Source organism: Leptosomus discolor, chromosome 1 (assembly GCF_034619465.1).
Source record: "Leptosomus discolor isolate bLepDis1 chromosome 1, bLepDis1.hap2, whole genome shotgun sequence".
Taxonomy (NCBI): Eukaryota; Metazoa; Chordata; class Aves; order Leptosomiformes; family Leptosomidae; genus Leptosomus; species Leptosomus discolor.
Window position 1 is genome coordinate 45,022,526 of NC_141391.1, and position 21,908 is coordinate 45,044,433.

General features: G+C 39.6%; 1 protein-coding gene across 1 annotated transcript in view; it reads left to right on the forward strand.

The window, feature by feature from the left end:
- Window positions 1-262: 262 nt before the first annotated feature.
- Window positions 263-21,908, forward strand: part of PIBF1 (progesterone immunomodulatory binding factor 1) — a 126,297-nt gene continuing 104,651 nt past the window's right edge. The window contains exons 1-4 of the mRNA XM_086481994.1: window positions 263-514; window positions 2,450-2,550; window positions 4,376-4,574; window positions 10,555-10,674. Coding sequence (XP_086338120.1) covers window positions 263-514; window positions 2,450-2,550; window positions 4,376-4,574; window positions 10,555-10,674 — 672 coding nt within the window. The remainder of the gene's footprint in view (window positions 515-2,449; window positions 2,551-4,375; window positions 4,575-10,554; window positions 10,675-21,908) is intronic.

Below are 21,908 nucleotides of genomic sequence, written 5' to 3' on the forward strand. Positions count from 1 at the left end.
CAGTCAAAGCCCTTGTTGGTAATTTAGGAAGAGAGTCCTCGAGCAACTGCCCTCTTCAGAGCTTCTTAAAATGTTTTCCTTGGGTGAACAAAAAATATATTTATGTGATGCTGAGAAGTGTTAGTAGTCATCTTACTTAACTGGTTAATTTTTCATAATGACACAATGCCTTTCACTTAATTGTTTTGATTCTTGCAGTTGATTCTTCAGGGGGCTCATCTCAAAGAATAACTTAAAAAAACTTTGCAAATAGTGGAAGAAAATGTCACGTAAGATCTCTAAGGAAATCAGGAAAGGAAACATTTCTAGCTCCTTGGAGTCTGAAGATATTAGCTTAGAAACCACAATACCAACTGATGATGTTTCTTCCTCTGAAGAAAGAGAAGGTACTGTTAAAATCACCAAGCAGCTGATTGAACGGAAAGAGTTGCTCCATAACCTTCAGCTGCTTAAAATAGAATTATCTCAAAAAAACTTGATGATTGACAACTTGAAAGTAGAATATTTGACCAAGGTAAGAAGTGTTGTTCCTTTCGTTCTATAATCTTTTCTTGTTTCTGGCACTTTGAGTATGGTAGAAACTTCTCTTCTGAAAAGAATTTCTGTGAATTGCATGCTGGAAGCCTACTTAATTGTTTTTTGGGTGTGTTTTGGTGGGTTTTTTTTGTTTGGTTGGTTGGTTTTTAATGTGAAAAGGAGAAAGCAAAGATATGGAAAACTTAGCTGATTTGTCCAGGTCATTATACTTATAAATGAAGGAGGCAGGATTGAATTAGTTTTTCATTTTCTGAAAAACAAAGGAAAAAGACCTGTTTTCTTTCAGAAATGAAGAATAATTTTGTCACTGATGTAAGCAGCTTAATAGGGCTTTTAAACTGAACTTGTGGAATACTAGAAAAAGTAATCTGAATTCTATTCAGTGATTTATTAAATGAAGATGTGGCTAGAATATACCAACAGGATAATAGTAGGCGGATCCTATTGGTGGATAAGGAATTGGCTGGATAGTGGCATCCAGAGAGTAGTGGTCAGTGGCTCGATGCCCAGATGGAGATGGGTGGTGAGTGGTGTCCCTCGGGGGTCTGTGCTGGGACCAGTGCTGTTTAATATCTTCATCAATGATATAGACTGTGGGATTGAGTGCACCCTCAGCAAGTTTGCAGATGACTCCAAGCTGAGTGGTGCAGTCAACACACCTGAGGGACGGGATGCCATCCAGAGGGACCTGGACAAGCTGGAGAGGTGGGCCCAGGTGAACCTTATGAGGTTCAACAAGGCCAAGTGCAGGGTCCTGCACCTGGGCCGGGGAAGTCCATGTAAACAATACAAGCTAGGGGATGATGTGATAAGAGAGCAGCCCTGCAGAGAAGGACTTGGTGGTACTGGTGGATGAAAACCTGGATATGAGCCAGCAATGAGTACTTGCATCCCAGAAGGCAAATTGCATCCTGGGCTGCATCAAGAGAATTGTGGCCAGCAGATCAAGAGAGGTGATTCTTCCCCCTCTACTCTGCTCTGGTGAGACCCCACCTGGAGTACTGTGTCCAGGTCTGGAGCCCCCAACACAAGAAGGATGTGGACCTGCGTGAGCTGGTCCAGAGGAGGGCCACGAAAATGATCAGGGGCCTGGAGCACCTCCCCTTTGAGGACAGGCTGAAAGAGTTGGGGTTGTTCAGCCTGGAGAAGAGAGGGCTCTGGGGAGACCTTATAGCGGCCTTCCAGTGCCTGAAAGGGGCCTATAAGAAGGCAGGGGAAGAACTGTTCACAAGGGTTTGTAGCGATAGGACAAGGGATAATGGCTTTAAACAAGAAAAGGATAGATTTAGATTGGATATTAGGAAGAAGTTCTTTAACATGAGGGTGGTGAATCACTGGAACAGTTTGCCCAGAGAGGTAATGAAAGCCCCATCCCTGGAGACATTCAGGATCAGGCTTGATGGGGCTCTGGGCAACCTGATCTAGCTAAAGGGTGTCCCTGCTCACTGCAGGGCGGTTGGACTAGTTGACCTTTAGGGGTCCCTTCCAGCCCAATGCATTCTATGATTTCGTTTTGTAGTTTCCATGAAGATGTATGAAACTAAGAAAGGTGTAAAAGCTTTGCTACATTTACTTTCAGTCCACGGTTGTGACCGGCAATATACTGCCCATGGCTTTCACTAGCTTGCTGCTCTTGAGTTGAAGCCTAGTTTGTGATTAGCTGAACAAGTAGCTATTAGGCTGAAAAAGATCCATTTTAGAACTAAGTCGTCTTATTTTTAGTTCAGTAGGGCAAAATCCATACTGTATTTTATGAACCCTGAGCATATTTAGAGGTCTTCTTAGACAATCATTATTGCACTTCTCAGGGCATTGGGCTCTCCACTTTTTCTTCAAGTTGTTCTTTTTGTAAAATATTGTTTTAAAATTACAAAGGTAACTTCTTTTCTGAATTTTATATGTATTTCTTTAGATTGAAGAGCTGGAAGAGAAGCTTAATGATGCAATCCATCAAAAGCAGCTGTTGTCTTTACGACTGGATAGTCAGCTGGCATTACAGCAAGAAGATGCTAGGTATGATGGAAGTAAAACTAAGAACTTCATCTTTAATAACTTATATGAATTCAAATTAATTTATGGACAGTTAGTGGAAACAGATGATTATGAATTTGCAGGAATAGGATTTCTTTGGCAGATTATATTAGTATTTCCATTCTAAAAATGGAATTTATGTATTTAATTTATATCTAAGTAAATTTGAATTCAGCTCTCACTGGCTGAAGTTTGTGGTTTTGGTTTTATTGTTACCTAGGTTCAAAATATAATAGGAACTGGGAGTCAATATGTTCTTAAAACCGGTAAAGAGCAAAAGGAGTAGGTAGAGGGGGCAGGCTCTCCATCAATTTAAACTGAATTTTTGATAACTCTGCAGCCTAGGTGACTTGGGAAAGGTAAGGGGATAATGTTTAGCATTTCCAGTTAGGATTGCTTGTTGGTCAGAAGTGTTTTCAGTTGATAATGTAGAAACTTATGTTTCATCTTGCTGTTCTGAAGTGTTTTGAGTTAACCTGTAGCTGACAAAAGCTTGCCTAGCAAGCTTCTTCAAATTACTTTGTCAATTAAGTGTTTTAACACCTGTAAAGGAAGATGATTATTTAATAGTCTTGTGTTACAGCAGAGCATGCAGCGGCTTACAGGATGTGACTAATTCAAAGTCATATTCTGTAGGAAGCCTAGAACAGATTTAGGGATGTGAAGCCAGACCTGAGATTAGTTACAGCAAAGTCTTTCAACTAAGAGGAGCTGACTGTCAGAAAAATGCCTGTCATTCTGTATGCTTATTTGTACCAGAGGGGAATATTTTTATGTTGGCCATGCTGGAGTTGTCTGAGGAGTGCTCAGTAAAAAAGTACTTCCGTGCAAATTGTTATTAATAGGCATAAAAAAATTGAACTACTTTCCTTTTCCCAGCCTTTTCATTAGTTTTCCTGTCTGTCTTTTACCTTGCTTTTCATTCCTGTTTAACAGGATCATACACTATGTGTGGAATATGTCGTTGTGTGACTGCTTTGCTGACCTGGGACTTTCTTTTGTCTTTTGAAACCAATGGGGCAGACATCACTTTGTAGTACTAGCTGGTATTTTTAATCTTACTTCTAAAATAACGTAGGAATTATTGCATTTTGAAGAATTATTTAATTTGAATATTTTTTCAAGAGTTACAGCTAAAAACCTCCGAAAAAGTAGGTCAATTGCCTTTGATTTAAATAAAATAAGCTAAACACATCTGGAAGCGATATGCAGTTTCTCTTGCTGTGTAATACCTTGTTGCTAGTGATAATAGTAATAATAGTGTTTGAAGGCTGGAAGTAAGGTTCCTAGTTTAAGTGTGGTGGTGTTTGTGGTGGAATCGTTTTTAAAAGGAGCCCAATTTTGTATGTTACGCTGGGTAGAAAATGAAGAGTTGTGTGTGGAATAGGCCATAAGCATGTATGTGCTGAAACATGGTAAGACACAAATTGAAGTTACAATTGCTTTATTTGGTGATTTACAAGTTCCTTGGGTTTTGTGTGGAAATATATTCCGATTTTCCATGGTTTTAACCCTTTAATTGGTAAATTAAGACTGATTTATGAATTCAAGACAGCACATGTGGAGATTGTCACTTCTTAGATTGAGCTTTGTATTGTCAATGACTAAAAAATTCCTAGCTTTTTATATGTACTTTGACATGATTGTGTAACCATGGTGGTATACACTCTTGTGCTCATTACCTAATCTCTCTGTAAATTGTCCCCTCCACAAAATGAGCATAACTCACTACCTTGACAGGGTATTGTGAAGGTTCGTTATGTGTGTTACCTACTTAATGTCTTCTCTTTTGAAATCAATCTTGAAGAAAACATCAAGCTCTAATGAAACAAGAAATGGAAACTATTTTATTGAGACAGAAGCAACTGGAGGAAACAAATCATCAATTAAGGGAGAGGGCTGGAGATATCCGTCGTAGCTTGCGAGACTTGGAATTATCCGACGATTGCTATGAGCAGCTAAAGTCTCTTCCTGAAGATCAGCTTTCTATCCCTGAATATGTTTCTGTGAGTATTCCGTTTTGTATTGGTTTAAAGTATAGATGTATCCTCGGTCTGGCTGGGATGGAGTTAACTTCCTTCATAGCAGCCTGAATCTTGCTGTGTTTTGCACAGTTGTGGCTAAAACAGTGTTGGTAGCACACCAGTTTTTGGCTATTGCAGGACAGTGCTTGCACAGCATCAAGGCTTACTCTCTTCCCCATTCTGCCTTCCCCTGTCCCCAGTGAGCTAGGGGTGGTCATGAGATTTGAGAGGGGACACAGCTGGACAGCTGACCTGACTTGGCCAAAGGCCTATTCCATATCATCTAATGTCATGCTCAGCAACATGAAGTGGAAGTAGAGGAAGAAAAGAGGAGGTGGGGACGTGGCTTCCAAGGTGGTTATTGCTCAGACTGCCTGGGCAGTGGCCTGCTTGTGGAGGTGGGGAGTGATTGTCTTTGTCTGGAGAATTTTTGTTTGTTTTTAATTCACCTCTCCTTTTCCTTCACTGATTAAACTGCGGAGAAAACTTAACACCTGAGTTTTCTTGCTTTTGTTCCTCTCAGTCTCTCCTCTGTCCTGCTCCTGCTGGAGGCAGTAAATGAGTGAGCAGCTGTATGGGTGCTTGGCTGCTGGCCAGAGTCAACCCATCACAAGCTGTAAATTACTTTTGTTTAGAATTAAAGGGATATGCATATAGTGGAAGCCAGTCTATACTCTAGAATTCTTGTTCTTCACCAACTAGAAATGTAGGACCTTCCCAGCCAGATGTGCTTCTGGATCAGTCTGTTATTACCTTTTCATCCCAGACTCTGATGTCTTAAAGAGAGTAGAACTGCTGATGTGTTTTAAGAAGGTTAAGCAGGAGTGGTGTTACAATTAAGTGGTGGGCACACATTGATGATATGAAATACAGCAGGCGGAAAATAGGAATTTGAAACTCGGCTTGCCAGAACCACAAGTTGAGATGGCTCTTGCAAATGTCTTTCCCTCATGCGTTCCATCTGGCCCTTTCCTATCTGACTAAATGCAGGAGATAGTGTACCTTAAAGTATACTTTAAGACTCATTTTCTTGATTTAAGAAGTTTGTTAATTGTAGCTTATAGGTAGATGGAGGGGAAGGGGGGTACTCTGCTTGCAATAAAAAGCCGGTGCCTTCACAGACTGTTGGACATGTCTGGAGCATCCAGGATTGCTTCTGAGAATGAGGAGGACTTAGACATGTAAACCTTAATTCACCAAAATATTAACATTGTACTTATCTGTAGAGCTATTTATTAAGGAAGCTGTAAATAATATAATGTTAAAAAGTGTAGTGCATTCATTGAGGTATAAATGCTGCGTGAACAAGTTCTCTTGCTGGATGAAAGTCATGGTATGCTGTGGTCTAGATATGTACAGAGAAGTAAAACTTGTCGGTTTTACTGAAAGGATGTTCTTGGGAACATCTTTTCAAAAGTTCTGAAACTTGGACTTTGAAAGTATTAGGAAAATCTTAAGGCTCTGAGTGATACACAAGAACACTTAGCTTCGGGCCTGTTGGCTTATTACCCCCTAGCTGTCTGCTGTACCCACTGCCCACTATAGAAGTATTTGAGGCGGTTTTGTTGATTCCTGCATCACCATGGTCAAAAAACCAGATTTTTAACACAAACTGAAATCCATGTCAGCTTGCTTGACATTGGTGTGCAGGAAGCTCTAGGACTTCAGGAGTTGATTGACAGTCAGTACAAAAGCCTGTGTAGCCAGGCAGGACAGATAACAGGAGTTAGTAACCTTGCCAGCTGCTTTAAGTGAAGCTGTCACAGCACAATTAGAGTGCTTAGATTGTATTTGTGAGTTAGAAAGAGGCTCTAAAAGAGATGTGAAGTGGGAGAGGTGAGCAACAGCCACCTTCTCCCTAATCTACTTTTTTCTTTTCCTATTGTGTTCAACCAGTAAATGCTACTTTCTGTTTGTGACTCAAGCTCCACTTCTTATGTGTTCAGTGAAGCCCCTTTCATCTTTACACTTCACCTTTTTTCATTTGAAGAAGTCCTTTTTTGGCCAGATTATTTTATTTTTTCTGGAGAAGGCATTCTACTGATATACTGTAGTAAGATGCTATTTTCTTCTCTCAGCTTCTTTTGGGAACAAGATCAGTGTGAACCTGAGAGTATCTATCAGTTAAGCTCAGTAGTAGTTTATTATTACTTTGAGTTATTCAGGTGATACAGGTGCTGGGAGGCTACAGAGCTGTTTTGCATATCCTGTCTGTGCATCCATTTGGCTTCTGAAGGCTAGGAAAAGGATGTTGAAGGGAAAAAGTAACTTTTCTGATACGGTTTTCTGCTTTGCTTACCTAAGGAGATATTGTGCATTTGTCAGGCAGATCTAGGTCCAGATCTATGTGCAGACTATTAGCGTTGTTTACTGATATTAAGGTAAAATTCTCCTTGGTGAGAAAGAGTTCTCCTTAGTGAAAACTTGAGCAAGAAATTTCTTTTCTTTTTTCTTGTTTCTATTTATCAATTATAAAATACTGCCTTACAATTCTTCAGGCTAGAACTAAGTCTGTATATGTAATGCTTACACTTTATTTGAAACCTGGTATGCTGGACAAACAGCAGAAAGTGCTTAAATACAGGTTTTGTGTATAGAGATATTGCAAGTTTAAAATACTAGAATTAAAATAAATGTGATCTGTTTTTCACTGTTCTTCCACAAAGGGGTGCAATAGTGACATGTTAGAGCAAAGACTAGGTGAGGTTTGATGTTAATGATGATAAATGAGAAAAGATGTTTTAAGCATCTTTCTCTTAAAATCATATGGTTTTGTTTTGAACTTATGTTAAAATTTAGATATTTTTTTTTGACCATTTATAAGAATGATTTTTAGAAACAGTATATGCAAAATTTTAAAGCACTTCAGGTCATTGAACTGGTGCTTGGCAGCTGAATCACTTAATTTGTTTGATAAAGTGAGCCTCTTGCATACTGTCCTGTAAGAATTTTTCACTAAGATGTTTAAAAATGGTATCTGCGAATTCTGTTTGATCCTATTTTATTTGCTGTGTCTTTTAGTTGTATCATTTTCCTAACTACAGCTCAGCTGATCTTTAAGAAGGCAGTTAACTAGTGCAACTACTTTCACCTAACTTTATTTAACAGAAGACAACTTTCTCATCCTTTGCACCCACCCATTCTTAGCTTAACTCTAGTTTTCCATAAAAAGTGTTGGGCACTTACTAAGTTTTTTTTTAAAATTGCCTAGGAAGTGGTAACTTTTTCCTTACAGCACATCTATATAAATTTGTAATTTTTGAGATATGCAGTTGTTTCTGAAATGCCATTACAGTAATTTTAGTTTCTGCTGTATTGACTTGGCAAGAGGCAATGTGTGCTTTGACTGCAGAGTTTCATCAGAGTTTATTGGCCATCAAGCAAGCTAAATGGCAATAGCAGTTGCACTTATGCTACAGCCTTTCCCTTATTTGCTGCATTCGTTTGCACTTTCTTATCACCATGGATTGACTTTTCTTGGGAAGGCTGTGCAGATGCGTTTATCCTTGATACCTCTAGCCTATGTTGTCTTGGTTTGATACTGGGTAACTTATTTTAAGGTTGTTGTGGTTTGGGAAGTAAATGTGGCATGATGGCCTAGGTTAGGTTTCCTAGGGAAATGGCAGTAAAAATACAAGACATTAAAGGAAAAGGTAGGTGTGGTTTATAAAAGTCCCACTGTGCTTTAAGTGGTTACCAATTAGTGACCATCATGGTTCTTTTTTAAGAAAAAAAAAAATTCATACTTGCTTTTTCTTGGGAAAAAAGAGGATTTGATTGAAATTCAGTTGTCCGGTTTCAAATGTAATGACAAGTTCTTAAAAAATCCAGATAGATGAAAATTGTAGTCAGCGGAAGCTATAATTAGGAGACTAAAATTTACTTAGTCACTGTTTTGCAGGCACATTTCAAAAGTGGTTGTGTGGTTTTTTTTTTTTTTTTCCCCCTAAGGAAGTAGTGGTAGTTCAGAAGTTAGAAAGAGCCCACAAAACTAACTTCACTGACTTCATACAAACCCATTCAGAAGCAATGTGAATTCACAGATGGACATGAAAAAACCCTTAAATATTGAAGAAATAGAATAGCAAGGAAAAAAAAATAGTAATGAAACAGTAAAATAAGGCAATAATATGCAGTTAGTTTGCTTCTCAGAATAGAAAGACAATTTATAGTTTTAAGTTTAGCATCTGATAGTTCAATTTGTTGTCTGGAATTTTCAGAATGTGAACAAAAAAGTTATCAGACCTTATTTTGGGTTTATTTGAATTATAGTTTTAAACATCCTGAATGTTGTATATTTTATGTATAAACTTAGCCATAGTGAATTGAGAAGCTCTTGTTACTGTCTTATATAGTTGCTATTTTAATTTTTTGGGGGGGGAACGCTTCTATTTTTTTCAGTAAAAAGTAACTTTAAATTTATATGTCCTATTTTAGATCATGTTTGTTTTGCATCTAAAGGTAAGGATGAAAAGTGGAGCTCTCTAAGTACAACAAATTCAAGTTGCAACTTTGAACAAGCACACTATTTGGAAAAACTTGAAAACAAAACAAAAAAATCTAACTTCTTAGAAAATTTCACTTTTCTGGGTTACTACTAATCTTCCAATCATGTTACACACTTTCTTTATTGTATAAAGCAAACTACACCTATGTTTACATTGCAAACTTCCATGGCTTCTGTATTTTTTAGAATTGTATGCTGTCAATTATGTGGAATATTCCTGGAACTTTTCTTTGTCTTCTGCTATTTACAGGTAGCAAAACAGAGACCTGTGTTCCTTCTGCATGGAAGTGTAGTACAGCTTGCTCTTGAATGGTTACTTTATCTGTGCTTTCTTGCTTGTATTTCTTCTTTGATCGTATATCAAACAAAGCTTTAATGATGGGGTGTATGGGGTAGCTTTTGCATGGAAATAGTGCTAAATTATCTCTTTTCTTTTCATCCCCTAAACCAAACATTTTAACGTATTAAGTTAATCTGGGAGTAACAGCCTCTGTATACGGGGTGTGTGTGGGTGTATCTCAAAAAAGGTCCTCTTTGTTTTGTCTCTTTTTGTTTTTTTAGTTTTTGTTTTTAACTTTGTGTACTCCTGTGCTTTCTGTTGTGGGTTTTTTTTTGTTGTCGTTCAGTAGAAATGATCTGAGGCTTGTTTGTCTGAGACTATGCCTGTAATGGAGTGGGGGAAGAGAGATGAGTATATGTTTTAGATTATTTTTTTTAAAAATTTTTTTTAATCCTTTTACAAGGCTTTTTTTTTTTAGTGGTAATTTAGTAGGGTGTTTCAGAGGCTTAGTTGCATGATGCAGCTGAACCCATATAGGAACATGTTACTTCTGAAAGTGTTTGTGTGGGGCGTGTCACCATTCTTCCTGGTTGTTTGCTGTTCCCGCTTCCTGGGCTTGCTCTGGCATTTTTCTTGGTGCAGATTCAGCACACCGAACTGGCAGAAAATGAAACTAATCTCTCTCCATTTTTACACGTCCCATAAAAATTTATATTGGCATGGGGGAAGTTAGTGAGTTAAGTTGGTTTATTGCTAAATAATTTTTGTTTTGTTTTTTCTTCTTTTTACACTGTTAATCAAATAGGTTCTAGAGTTTGCACAAGTAAGAGGGTGGGACCATGTGGTCCATTAGCAGGTGTATTTTTTTTAACCTGGTGGCCTGACTGGGAGCTGCCTTAGTTGAGCAGAAACTTATATCTTTACCTTTATTCCTCTTTTTTTCTTTTTATTCCATGCCAAACACAAACTGATTATTTCTTAGCTGCTGCTGTCAAAGGCTAAAGACAGACACTGTCTTTGCTTTAACGTTTCTCCACCCACCCCTGTCCTCACCACTTTCCTGGTATGCACTAGAAATCATTTGGTGGACTAGTGCCATAAAACATTGAGCTGATTTGGTTTTGGGATTGCAGTTTTGCTAGTCTCAATTTTGAATCTGTATCTCGTTCTTCTAGATCCGATTCTATGAAGTAGTCCATCCGTTAAGAAAAGAGCTAAGTGATCTACAGATGAAAAAGGAGAGCTTAACAGAAGAACTAAGTGGGTACAAATCCCAGCTGAAGTGTCTGACAGAGGTCTGTGCACCTTAATGTTCTCAATTAAGAAACTGTGTGAATATATATATATATATATTGCAAAAAACTCATTCTCCGTTATTTGCGTATAAGATTTAAAAGCTTTTTTGCTGTATAAAAATTACGGGAGGGAAGAGGGGGAGTGGAGGGAGGGAAAGGGGAAACGTGCTATATACGTCCTTGCGTTAACAGCTAATTTTGCATTATGGCTACCCAGCAAGATTTCCACATGAGACTGTTCAGGATAGGCTCTTACCAGCGATGTTGTGCTTTCTGAGGGCCAAGGTGCAAGGCAGGGAAGCTGAGACAGGAGATCCATCCTGCAGTAGCTGAAGACAAATGATGGTTCAGTGTATAGTTTTCAAAATGGTGATATCTTGGTAATAATTTGCTTCACCTTTTGTTTTAATGATATAAAAATGCATTTTTTTAAGAATTCTTTGGAGTTGCATCTTCTCTGTTACGCTTTTCAACTTATTATATTTTAATTTTTGTGTTTTTCTATACTAGAGAAAAAGATAATTTGATTTAAGAAAATCTTTAAAATTATCTTTGAAAAGATAATTTGATTTTTTTACCTGAAGTAGAGAAACAAATTATCGAAATATATTTAGTTTTTATTCTCAAAGAGTAAGAGCTAAAACAGTATAAGGAGAATGTTGTCTTTAAGGTATTTAGGAATATTTATAGTATTCTTAGTTTGTGTACAGCTGGGATGCTTTGTATTTTAGCTTAGTTACACATTAATCTGGAGTTGTGATAAGACAGTTTCAGGTACCCAGAGTGTATTTATCAAAGTCATGGCTAGCAGGCACTTAACCACCACTGTCATTTTACTAATTCTGAAAGTATTCTTTAGTTACCACCTTTTTCTCCCCCTCAAAATTTACTTATGGAATAATCAGGTGTAAAGAGATGTTAATTATACAGGATTATTTTGTGAAATTCAAACTATTTTCGTCTCTCTTTTTGAGTGAATGTCACAGATGGAGTGACATACTTCATTAGTAAGAAAGTAGTAGTAATATGTTTGGTGACGTAAAACGATGCTTTAACGAAGTTACTGTTAAATGCCACAGTGGTTTAGCAAGATTTGATGTCAAGGTACGCTTAACAATATTTACTGCATAGAGGACAGAGTCAGACAAAACTGTCAGGGAGACCCTCCTGTTGAGTCACGAGGTTCAGAAGGGACCCCCTTGCTTTCTAAACTCCTTCTCAGAGAGGAGTCTAGGTGCGGCTAGATCCAATCCTAGTCCCAGATTTGTTCATCGGTTTATGTCTAAAGTGTTAGACATGTTTAAACATGATGAAGCATTTTCACCCTCATGAACATGAGCCAACAGTGTGTGCTTGCAGCCCAGACAGCCAACCGTATCCTGGGCTGCATCAAAAGAAGTGTGGCCAGCAGGTCGAAGGAGGTGATTCTGCCACTCTACTCTGCCCTCGTGAGACCCCGTCTGGAATACTGCGTCCAGCTCTGAAGCCCCCAACACATGAAAGACATGGAGCTTCTGGAGTGAGTCCAGAGGAGGGCTACCAAAATGGTCAGAGGGTTGGAACACCTTTCCTACAAGGACAGGCTGAGAGAGTTGGGCTTGTTTAGCCCAGAAAAGAGAAGACTTTGGTGAGACCTTCTAGTGGCCTTCCAGCTCCTGAAGGGGGCCTACAAGAAGGCTGGGGAGGGGCTTTTTACAAGGGCCTGCAGCGATAGGATGAGGGATAATGGTTGGAAGCTGGGAGATGGCGGGTTTAGACTAGATACAAGGAGGAAGTTCTTCACCCTGAGGTTGGTGAGACATTGGAAGAGGTTGCCCAAGGAAGTTGTGGATGCTTCATCCCTGGAAGTGTTCAAGACCAGGTTGGTCTTGAGCAACCTGGTCTAGTGGGAGGTGTCCCTGCCATAGCAGGGGGTTGGAACTAGATGATCTTTGAGGTCCTGCCCAACCCAAACCATTCTATGATTATGCACAATCAATCCTTTATATCACGTAGCCAAGATTTCAAAGTTTAGCATACTATTTATTACTTACCGAGAATCTATTGTGTCAAGGAATCTCTCGGCCTTGAGGAGTAACCTTCAGAGGTGTCCCTACTCAAGGGGAGATCCTGGCATGTAGCCTGCTGCAGTACAGGAGAGCTCAATGGGGCCCTGGGGTGTCCACTATTTGTGGAGTAAGATAATTGACTTATAGTCATATTTACATACTGACTACAGAAGTTTGTCTCTTCCGAATTTGGTTTGAGTTGGACATTGGCCAGCACTGTGATTAGGTGGGCACATTGTTCACAATAGCCCTTGGACGTTGTACTGTTACCTGTCTTCCCTGAATCCAATTTGAGCCACATGCAGCCATCGTGAGCAGACACATCCATCATGGGCACCACAGGTAGTTATCTCTTGAGGAGAGTTACAGGAAACAGGGCAGGGGAGCACCATGCAACATTAAATTAGAAAAAGTAATCAATAAAATTTTGTGCATATATGTGCTTTGGCATTATTTTCTGTCATCATCTCTAGTCATAGTTCTGATTAAATTCATCATGTTAACTTTGATTTACATGAGAATTTTCCTTCATTGTACATTTAATGTGCTCTGATCTAACAAAATACTACAGGAGGATTTCAGCCTTCTGAGATTTGACTGACATCTGTGTTAATTTTTGCTGCAGCAATTTAACAGGGTAGTAGATGACAATAATCAAAGTTGTTCTAGGAAAAAGTTGCTTGGTACATTGTCCTTTCTTTAATATAGAAACTTCTAATTTTGTTCTTTTTATGCCACATGGTGGCAGTATCCACCTTCCCACTGATTTATTTTGTAAAGTTTACTGTGCTTTTCTTTTGGTGCTGATGAGAAAGCACTAGAATGTTGCCGATGTTGAACTGACGTGGTTCTTTGAATGCTTATATCCTGTTTGCATAATCATGGTTAAAATGAGACAATTAGCGAGAATTAATACCTCGTTTAAAAAAAGAGATACAGATGTTGAAATGTTACAAGAAAAAAAAAGCTTACAGTTGTTAATAAAAATCATTCCTTAGCATTCTCAGGTTTCAGATAAGATCTCTTGCTACAGTTCCTCCATATGTACAAAAAAACCAACCAAACACAAGTCTTCGCCCTATCTGTTATACATTGAAATGACGTGCTTTGGGTATTTAATGAAATGTGACCTGATACAAGGTATTTTATGTACGGGGAGACTTAAGAGTCTCTGTATTTTGCTTCTGGCAAGTTCAGATTTGACCTAGTGACTTGATGAGTGTCACTGTAGTGGGGTACCTCAGGCTGTTTCAAACAATAAGGTAAGAGAAGCATCATCAATACATGAGGGTACTTTAGAATCTCTAATGTACTTTGTAAACTGCATAGGTATGTTCGATTCAGTGTACTAAGAAGTGGTTTCAGGGTGTAGTGTTGGAGTAACATTTATTTGAGCTCCTTCAGTGACGTCAGGCTTTATTGCAACGAAATTTATCGGTAGGAACTAAAGCACAGTTTCATTCAGAGTCTTACTTAAGTTCTTATACTCTTCTTTTATTGGTTTTGTGGTATTCCAATCATTCTTTGTTTCCAGCTACATGAAAGATAATTGCTGAAGCTTCTTGCCTGTTATTTAATAACTTACGCTCTTCAAATCCTTCCTCTGGTTTCCCGTCCAATAGTCCTTAAAATTTAAGTTTTCCCCAACAGTTGCAATATTTCTATTCTCTGTCAACAAAATGTCTCTTCTGGGTTTAAAACTTCTTTAGGAAAGTACTAATACAGACGTCAATGAAGTTAAGACAATCTTCCCCACCCCCCCCCCCCGAGAATAGACCATTTCCTACGAAAAGTATTCCTTTTCTTATTATTGCAGATATTTAAGGCTCTTCCTTGGTTTCAACATGTTTTCTTTCCTTTTTGTGGAACATGGAATGGAACTAAAATACATGCTTAGCCCAGATCTTTCTATTAACTACTAATGGCTTTTGGGAGGAGGATTTTGCTGGCTTTTCTCATTGTTCATGTCTGACAGACTAGGTTTGAGTAAGTTTTATACATAGAATCATAGAATGTAGTGGGTTGGAAGGGACCTCTAAAGGTCAACTAGTCCAACTCCCCTACAATAAACAGGGACATCTCTAACTAGGTCAAGTTGCTCAGAGCCCCATCAAGCCTGACCTTGAATGTCTCTAGGGATGGGGTTTCCGCCCCCTCTCTGGGCAACCTGTTCCAGTGATCTACCACCCTCATATTAAAGAACTTTTTCCTAATGTCCAACTTAAATCTACCCTTTTCTAGTTTAAAGCCATTACGCCTTGTCCTATCGCTACAAACCCTTGTGAACAGTTCTTCCCCTGCCTTCTTATAGGCCCCTTTCAGGCACTGGAAGGCCGCTATAAGGTCTCCCCAGAGCCCTCTCTTCTCCAGGCTGAACAACCCCAACTCTCTCAGCCTGTCCTCATAGGGGAGGTGCTCCAGGCCCCTGATCATTTTCGTGGCCCTCCTGTGGACCAGCTCACGCAGGTCCACATCCTTCTTGTGTTGGGGGCTCCAGACCTGGATGCAATACTCCAGGTAAGGTCTTACCAAGGCAGAATAGAGGGGCAGAATCACCTCCTTCGATCTGCTGGCCACACTTCTTTTGATGCAGCCCAGGATGCGATTGGCCTTCTGGGCTGCAGTTGCCCACTGGTGGCTCATGTCCAGCTTTTCACCCACCAGTGCCCCCCCAGTCTTTTTCCACAGGGCTGCTCTTTAGCCTGTCTTCTCCCAGCCTGTATTGGTATTGGCAGTTGCCCCAGCCCGTGTGCAGGACCCTACACTTGGCCTCTTTGAACCTTATGGTGTTCACCTGGGCCCACCTCTCCAGCTTGTCCAGGTCGCTCTGAATGGCACCCTGTCCTTCAGGCGTGTCGACTGCACCACTCAGCTTGGTGTCACCAGCAAACTTGCTGAGGGTGTGCTCAATGCCACTGTCAATATCATTAATGAAGATATTAAACAACACTGGTCCCAGTACAGACCCCTGAGGGACACCACTTGTCACTGTTTTCCATCTGGACATTGAGCTATTGACCACTACTCTCTGGATGTGACCATCCATCCAATTCCTTATCCACTGAACAGTCCACCCATCAAACCAGTATCTCTCCAACTTACAGAGAAGGATGTTGTGGGGGAAAGTGTCAAAGGCCTTGCAGAAGTCCAGATAGATGACATATATAGCTCTTCTCATGTCCACTGATGTAGTCACTCCGTTGTAGAAAGCCACTAGGTTGGTCAGGCACGACTTGCCCCTAGTAAGATCATGCTGACTGTCTTGAATTACCTCCCTGTCTTCCATGTGCCTTAGCATATCTTCTACGAGGATCTGGTCCATGATCTTCCCAGGCACAGAGGTGATGCTGACAGGTCGGTAGTTCCTAGGGTCCTCCTTCCTACCTTTTTTAAAAATGGGCGTAGTATTTTTCTTCCAGTCACCTGGGACTTCACCTGACTGCCATGACTTTTCAAATATCATGGAGAGTGGCTTGGCAACTGCATCAGTCAATTCCCTCAGAAGTCTGGAATGCATCTCATCAGGTCCCATGGACTTGTGTATGTTCAGGTTCCTCAGATGGTCACGAACCTTGTCCTCAGGGTAGGAGGGACTTTGTCTCCCTGGGCCCCATCTTGTGGGCCATTAACTTGAGAGCTGTGAGGAGAGAGGTTGCTAGTGAAGACTGAGGCAAAAAAGTTAGAGAACCTCAGCCTTCTCCTCGTCTGTTGTTACTAGTTCACCTTTGCTGCTTATGGGGGGGTACACTTTCTTTGACCTTCCTTTTCTGATTTGCATACCTGTAGAAGCCCTTGTTTTTCTTTGCATCCTTCTCCAAGTTCAGCTCCAGCCACGCCTTGGCCTTCCTGACCTCATCCCAATACAACTGGGCAACATCCCTGTGCTCTTCCCAGGATACCTGTCCCTGCTTTTATTGCCTGTGCTGTTCTATCTTGCCTTTTAGTTTGACCAACAGGTCTCAACTCAGCCATGCTAGTCTCTTGCCCTCCTTGCCCTATTTCTTGCACCTGGAGATCAAGAGCTCTTGCGCTCTATGGAAAGTATCCTTAAAGTCTGCCAGCTCTGCTCTGCTCCCTTGTCCCTGAGGGCAGTTTCCCAGTTAGTCCTATTGACTAACTCCTTGAAGAGCTGGAAGTTTGCTTTCCTAAAATTTAAGGTCGGGACTATGCTTTTCGTCTGCCTCATAACCCTTAGGACAGTGAACTGCACTAGTGCATGATCACTGCAGCCCAGGCTGCCTCCAGTCTTGACATCCCTGATGAGTTCACTTGCATTTGTGACCATCAGGTCCGATATCACATCCCCTCAGTTAGGGATGTCTATATCTCGCCTTAAGAAGTTGTCATCTAGGCACTACTATACATGTAGATACTCACCTAGAAATAAAAGTTGTGAGAAGTATGAGAGGATTAGGTATAGACTCATAGGGAAGTCTATGTAGCCAATAAAGAATTGGAAAAGTTTAAAGGAAGATCCAGACTTGTCTAATATGTTAAGCCAACTCTAGGAAAATTTAAATGTGAAGTGAATTCAAGTAAGACAACCATTGCCTAACATTAGCTATGGTATTTGTGACAGGGTGACTGTAGTCCTTTAATTTGGTCAAAGGAAATGAGTTCAAATTTTACTGTTCTTGTTTTAGAGTGTGAGTGTAAGACCCTAAGACTATTTTGTTTTCTCTGCTCATGGGCCTTTGTATACTGTTTTGTGAGAAGGCAAAGCCGCACAGATCTGTTCTCTGAATGCTATTACAATGAGGTGATACGGCTGAGTATCAGTTATGTAAAATCAGGTCTTCAAATCCACTAAATCCTTCTTTGCTACATGCTGCCACTTTTTTTTTTTTTTTTTTTTTGTTGGGGCAGCGAGCAACCCACCAAACAGAAACCGAACAAAACTTGTTGTTGGCACAACAGACCTAGCCTGGCACAACAGTGAGTGCAGTGGGCTGGTATTGTGGCCTCTCGGCCAACTGAATTTATAAGCATCCAGCTGTACTGGCTTGGAAGTTTGGTTCTGTAAAAATGGAATTGTCATTGTAGCCTTGTAGATACTGATTTTCTAAGACTTGACAAATCCACGTGTTCTTTATCTCTAGGCAATTCATTAATTAATTTGTGTTAGAAAAATTTTTATTTCTGACTTCAAGGCATAAAAGGCATCTTTCAAATGTTTATCAGCTGTATCTGTGCTCTAGGTGTATGAAAATAGATTTTGTATGCTCAGAAGGGACAGAAGATCCTAAGTGTCTATCGGCCTCTGTTAGCACTCATTTAATACTTAGTATGCTGAGGAGTAAGATGACCACTAAAACTCGACAACTCTGTAACAAAGTTCTCCTGTCAGTTGTCTGTTGCTGCTCTGAGTTAGCACTTAATCAAAGCCTGCTGAATCTGCAACACAGACCGAGTAGGGTGGGGAGCTGCTTCTGACAACTGGTAGCAGAAACCAGTGTGTGAAGACTGATTTCTAGCACTGGAACATAATCCAATAAACACAGCTAGTGTCAAAAGATCTTTGTCACTGCTTTCTGTTTTTAAAGTGGTCGGTATAAGTAGTTCTGCAGCACTACCACTAAGTTCATGGCTCTGTACGCAATTGTTGCATCTGTGATTTAGACCAGCACGTTCCTCTGATTCTAGATGCAGCAGCCACAGACTGTTGATGCATACAAGCGATGTTCTTGTATGGCAGTGCTGACTGATCTGTTACCAAACATATAGTGCAGACGTGTTTCATTTCTCCTTTTACAGTGCTCAGTACTTCAAGTACAAGTAATGTTGGCTGCACCACCTTTGGAGGTACAGATAGAGAAGAAAGTCCAGCTATAGTGTTGTATTACCAGGGGCTTCACAGAAACAAAACCAGCTTCTGATGTGTGTGTTCCCATACTGAAAAGTGTACTATTTTCAGAGTTGTTTGCTTACAAAGTAGTTAGAACCTTCCCTCAAACAGATGTAATTTACTGCTCACATGTTTCTCTCAAGGCTGGGAGAGAGCCTGAGAAGTAAATTCTGCTTTTCTTTGTAGCTCTGGGAGATTAAGTATTGCTTTCTTCTGGCTATGAGTTTCTTGGCAATGTTTTCCTGGAATTCAGTCTTGATACAGTTTTATCAGGACTTCCTTTCTTTAGTTATTTTTTTTCCATAAAGTTGCCTTCAGGACTTTCAATCAAATTTATAATATAACAGTTATCTAAAAGCTATGGTTAGCCTAAAGACAAAGCTGGGTGTATGTAGGACAAAGATGTCTTCTAAGACTTCATCTCTGAATCCGGGATTAGTAGCTGTCAGGTTTTGCTAGACATACCTAACAATTTTTTCTGTGATAATGTATCCCAGCTGGAGGAAAAACATTTCTATAGTCTTCAAAGAATGAACTAAGCCTTTGCACTCAAAAGATCAGTTGGCACTAGATGTATCTGGATGTTGTAAAATTGAGGCTACTGTTGCTACTCCAGAAGGACTGTGTTCCCTAAGATTTCTTCTGAAGTTCGCACATCTGGAATTGAAGACTGCGCTCTAGAACCCTTGCCCAGCCTCCTGGCACCAATTCTTTCAAGCAGTGCTTTGATTAATTGGTCTTCACATATCACTCTAGAAGGGATTAATATTTGTCTTGTTTATGAAAAAACCTGAAAGAAAAATATTCTACCAATAACTATTAGCTTGGGGCAGCAGGTTAACATTTCCAAGACTTAAGAAAACTTATGTAGCTATGGAAGTTCCTTTTTCTATCCAATGTCCTTTTACCTCTTTTGATATATAGCTGTGGCTCGTATAGACTGCTATTTGTTGTTCAGAAGTGCCAAATGGCTTAATTCTAGTCTCTGACGCAATGATCTCAAGAATCCTTTTCACCTGACAGTATTTCACTGAAGATTCCAGTCAGTTCAGGTCCAGAGAGAAAGAGCTTTTTATTCCCTCCGCTATCTCTTTGCAATAGAGGCACTTATGCCAAAGCTCTTCTTTCTTACCTTTCTTGAAGAGCTTCCCTACTTTGGAATTAGCTCAGCATTTTTGTTTAGAATTTTTAGAGGCGGATAGTGCCCCATCTACGGTCCTTGGCAGATTACCAATTTCATATCAACGTACTAGAAGAGGTGTCTTACTCATCCAGTTATGTATAATTTCTTCCTGACATTTGGGCAGTTGTATTCAAATAAATAGTGTATTGACCAGTAAATTTTGAATGCATACTATGTAAACAGATTGAAACAAATGTCATCTTTACTAAGTAGCAGCACCTCATCTAAATACCTTGAGGAAATTGGTTTTCACATCTCAATAGTATAGTGGCTTTACATTTGCCTAGGGCCTTCAGGTTCCTTGGGATATGAACAGAAAGTGCTGGCTTGTGTAAATGATCCTTCAAAGATGAAGTTCTTTTAAATAAGCTTTTGAAAAGCAGGATCGCTTTCTTCCACAGGCCTATCTGTAACAGTGTGAAGAAGCCATGCTACTTTTGCTTGATTGGCTGGTGGATCTTTTCCCTGCATTTCTTGTTTATCTTCGTATCCCCAAAGGCTTTTTCAAAGATCAGCTAATCTCTACCGTGTTTATGTGTCACTGACTTTGTTCAAAAAGTATGTCGCACAGTTTTTGTACTTGAAACTTAGATAGGTTTTAATTTTGGTCACTGCTATAAGCTGCTATTCATTCCAGAGGGAGGATAACAGTAATGTCATAAAACTGAGGTCTGTCATTAGATCTTTAGTTTCTGTACCAGTTTGGGTTTTAAATGGTGCAGATCAGGCAAGTTCAGAATCTCCTTGCTTGAAACATCCATCTGTTGACAGTGGTTGTAAATAAATGGAAGTGCTTCTTGGTCATGACCGCTTCATGTGCTCTGTACAAACTACCTGTGCTGGTTAATACTGGGTCTCTTGGACAGCTCCTTTCTCTAAGCAATGTTTGCCTACCCATCTCGCACAGGACAGATTTGTTTGTTTTAACAACCTCATCTGAGTTGCTACTCTCTGCAGTAGCGAAAATTAATAAGAAGCTGAAGAAAAGCTATGCATTGTTGGCAAGACCACCATAATCACATTCCGTGTGAGGAAGTACTGTTTGTCCTTTAATTCTTTTAAGGTTTGTGGGCTTATGTTATTTTTATTTATTGCTGTTATTTCCAGGACCTCATTCATGTCCTTGAAAGTGCTCCATTTCTTGATCCTTTTAAAAGCCTCCTTTTTGCTTCAGCAGGACAAAGCTGTTCTTCAAGGCTTCCAAGCTATCTCTTGAAGATAAATTGAAAGATAAAGCTGTTCTATTGCACAGATCTTAAAATCAGGCCAGGGTATGTGGACATTGTTATAAACTAAATTAACTTCATCACATGCAAAGCAAGGCTTATTCTTCCTAAGCATAGGCAGCTTGTTTGCACATCTTTAAGATGTATTGCTATAGAAGTCCGGAAGCTTGTGTATCTGCTGCTTGGAGATATGCATACCATACAGGGGTTTTTTGTGTGTTAGCCTATAGACTGTTTATTAGCTTGCCTTGTCACATTTCTTCCTGTGATTAAAATACAAATTTGACACCTAAAAGATTAGGTAGTTGAAAACCAGTGGCCTATGCAGTAGAATTAGTATTTCTTCAAGAATTATAGTAAAACTTTAAAAAACAAACAAAACAAAACAAACCCCCTTTATTTAATTATCTGTTTAACAGTGTAATACTTTAGGTATGCCTTAATATCGCTTTTCAATAGTAGAATTTAAGTATGGTCACCTTCCCTGGAGGTGGTATGTTGTTACATGACATTAACAAATGGTTTGTTAAATAAAATTCAAAACCTAGTTTAAGTCTCAGGAATTAGAAGAAACTAATTTTGTAGACATTTAACTGTTCTGTTAAGTGATGCTTTAGAGCTGTTTATGAGAAATTTGTCCAGAGGTTTATCAATTTAATTTTATACTTTTGGTGATTGTCTTCTAGCTGCTAAATGTGTTAATACTGTAGGAGCTTCACTAGCCCACTCTGTGAAGGGCGTATGAATTCCAGCATGGTTTTAACAGCAGAATGGCACACGATATCCACAGAGGAATTGTATCCAAACTTAATCTTTCAATTTGCACTTAACTTTTAAGTGCCATTACCACCATTTCCTATTGCAAGATGAGTCATGTTTGCACTGTATAACAGGGTACTTGCATTGATATGTTACACATTTGAAACTAGCTA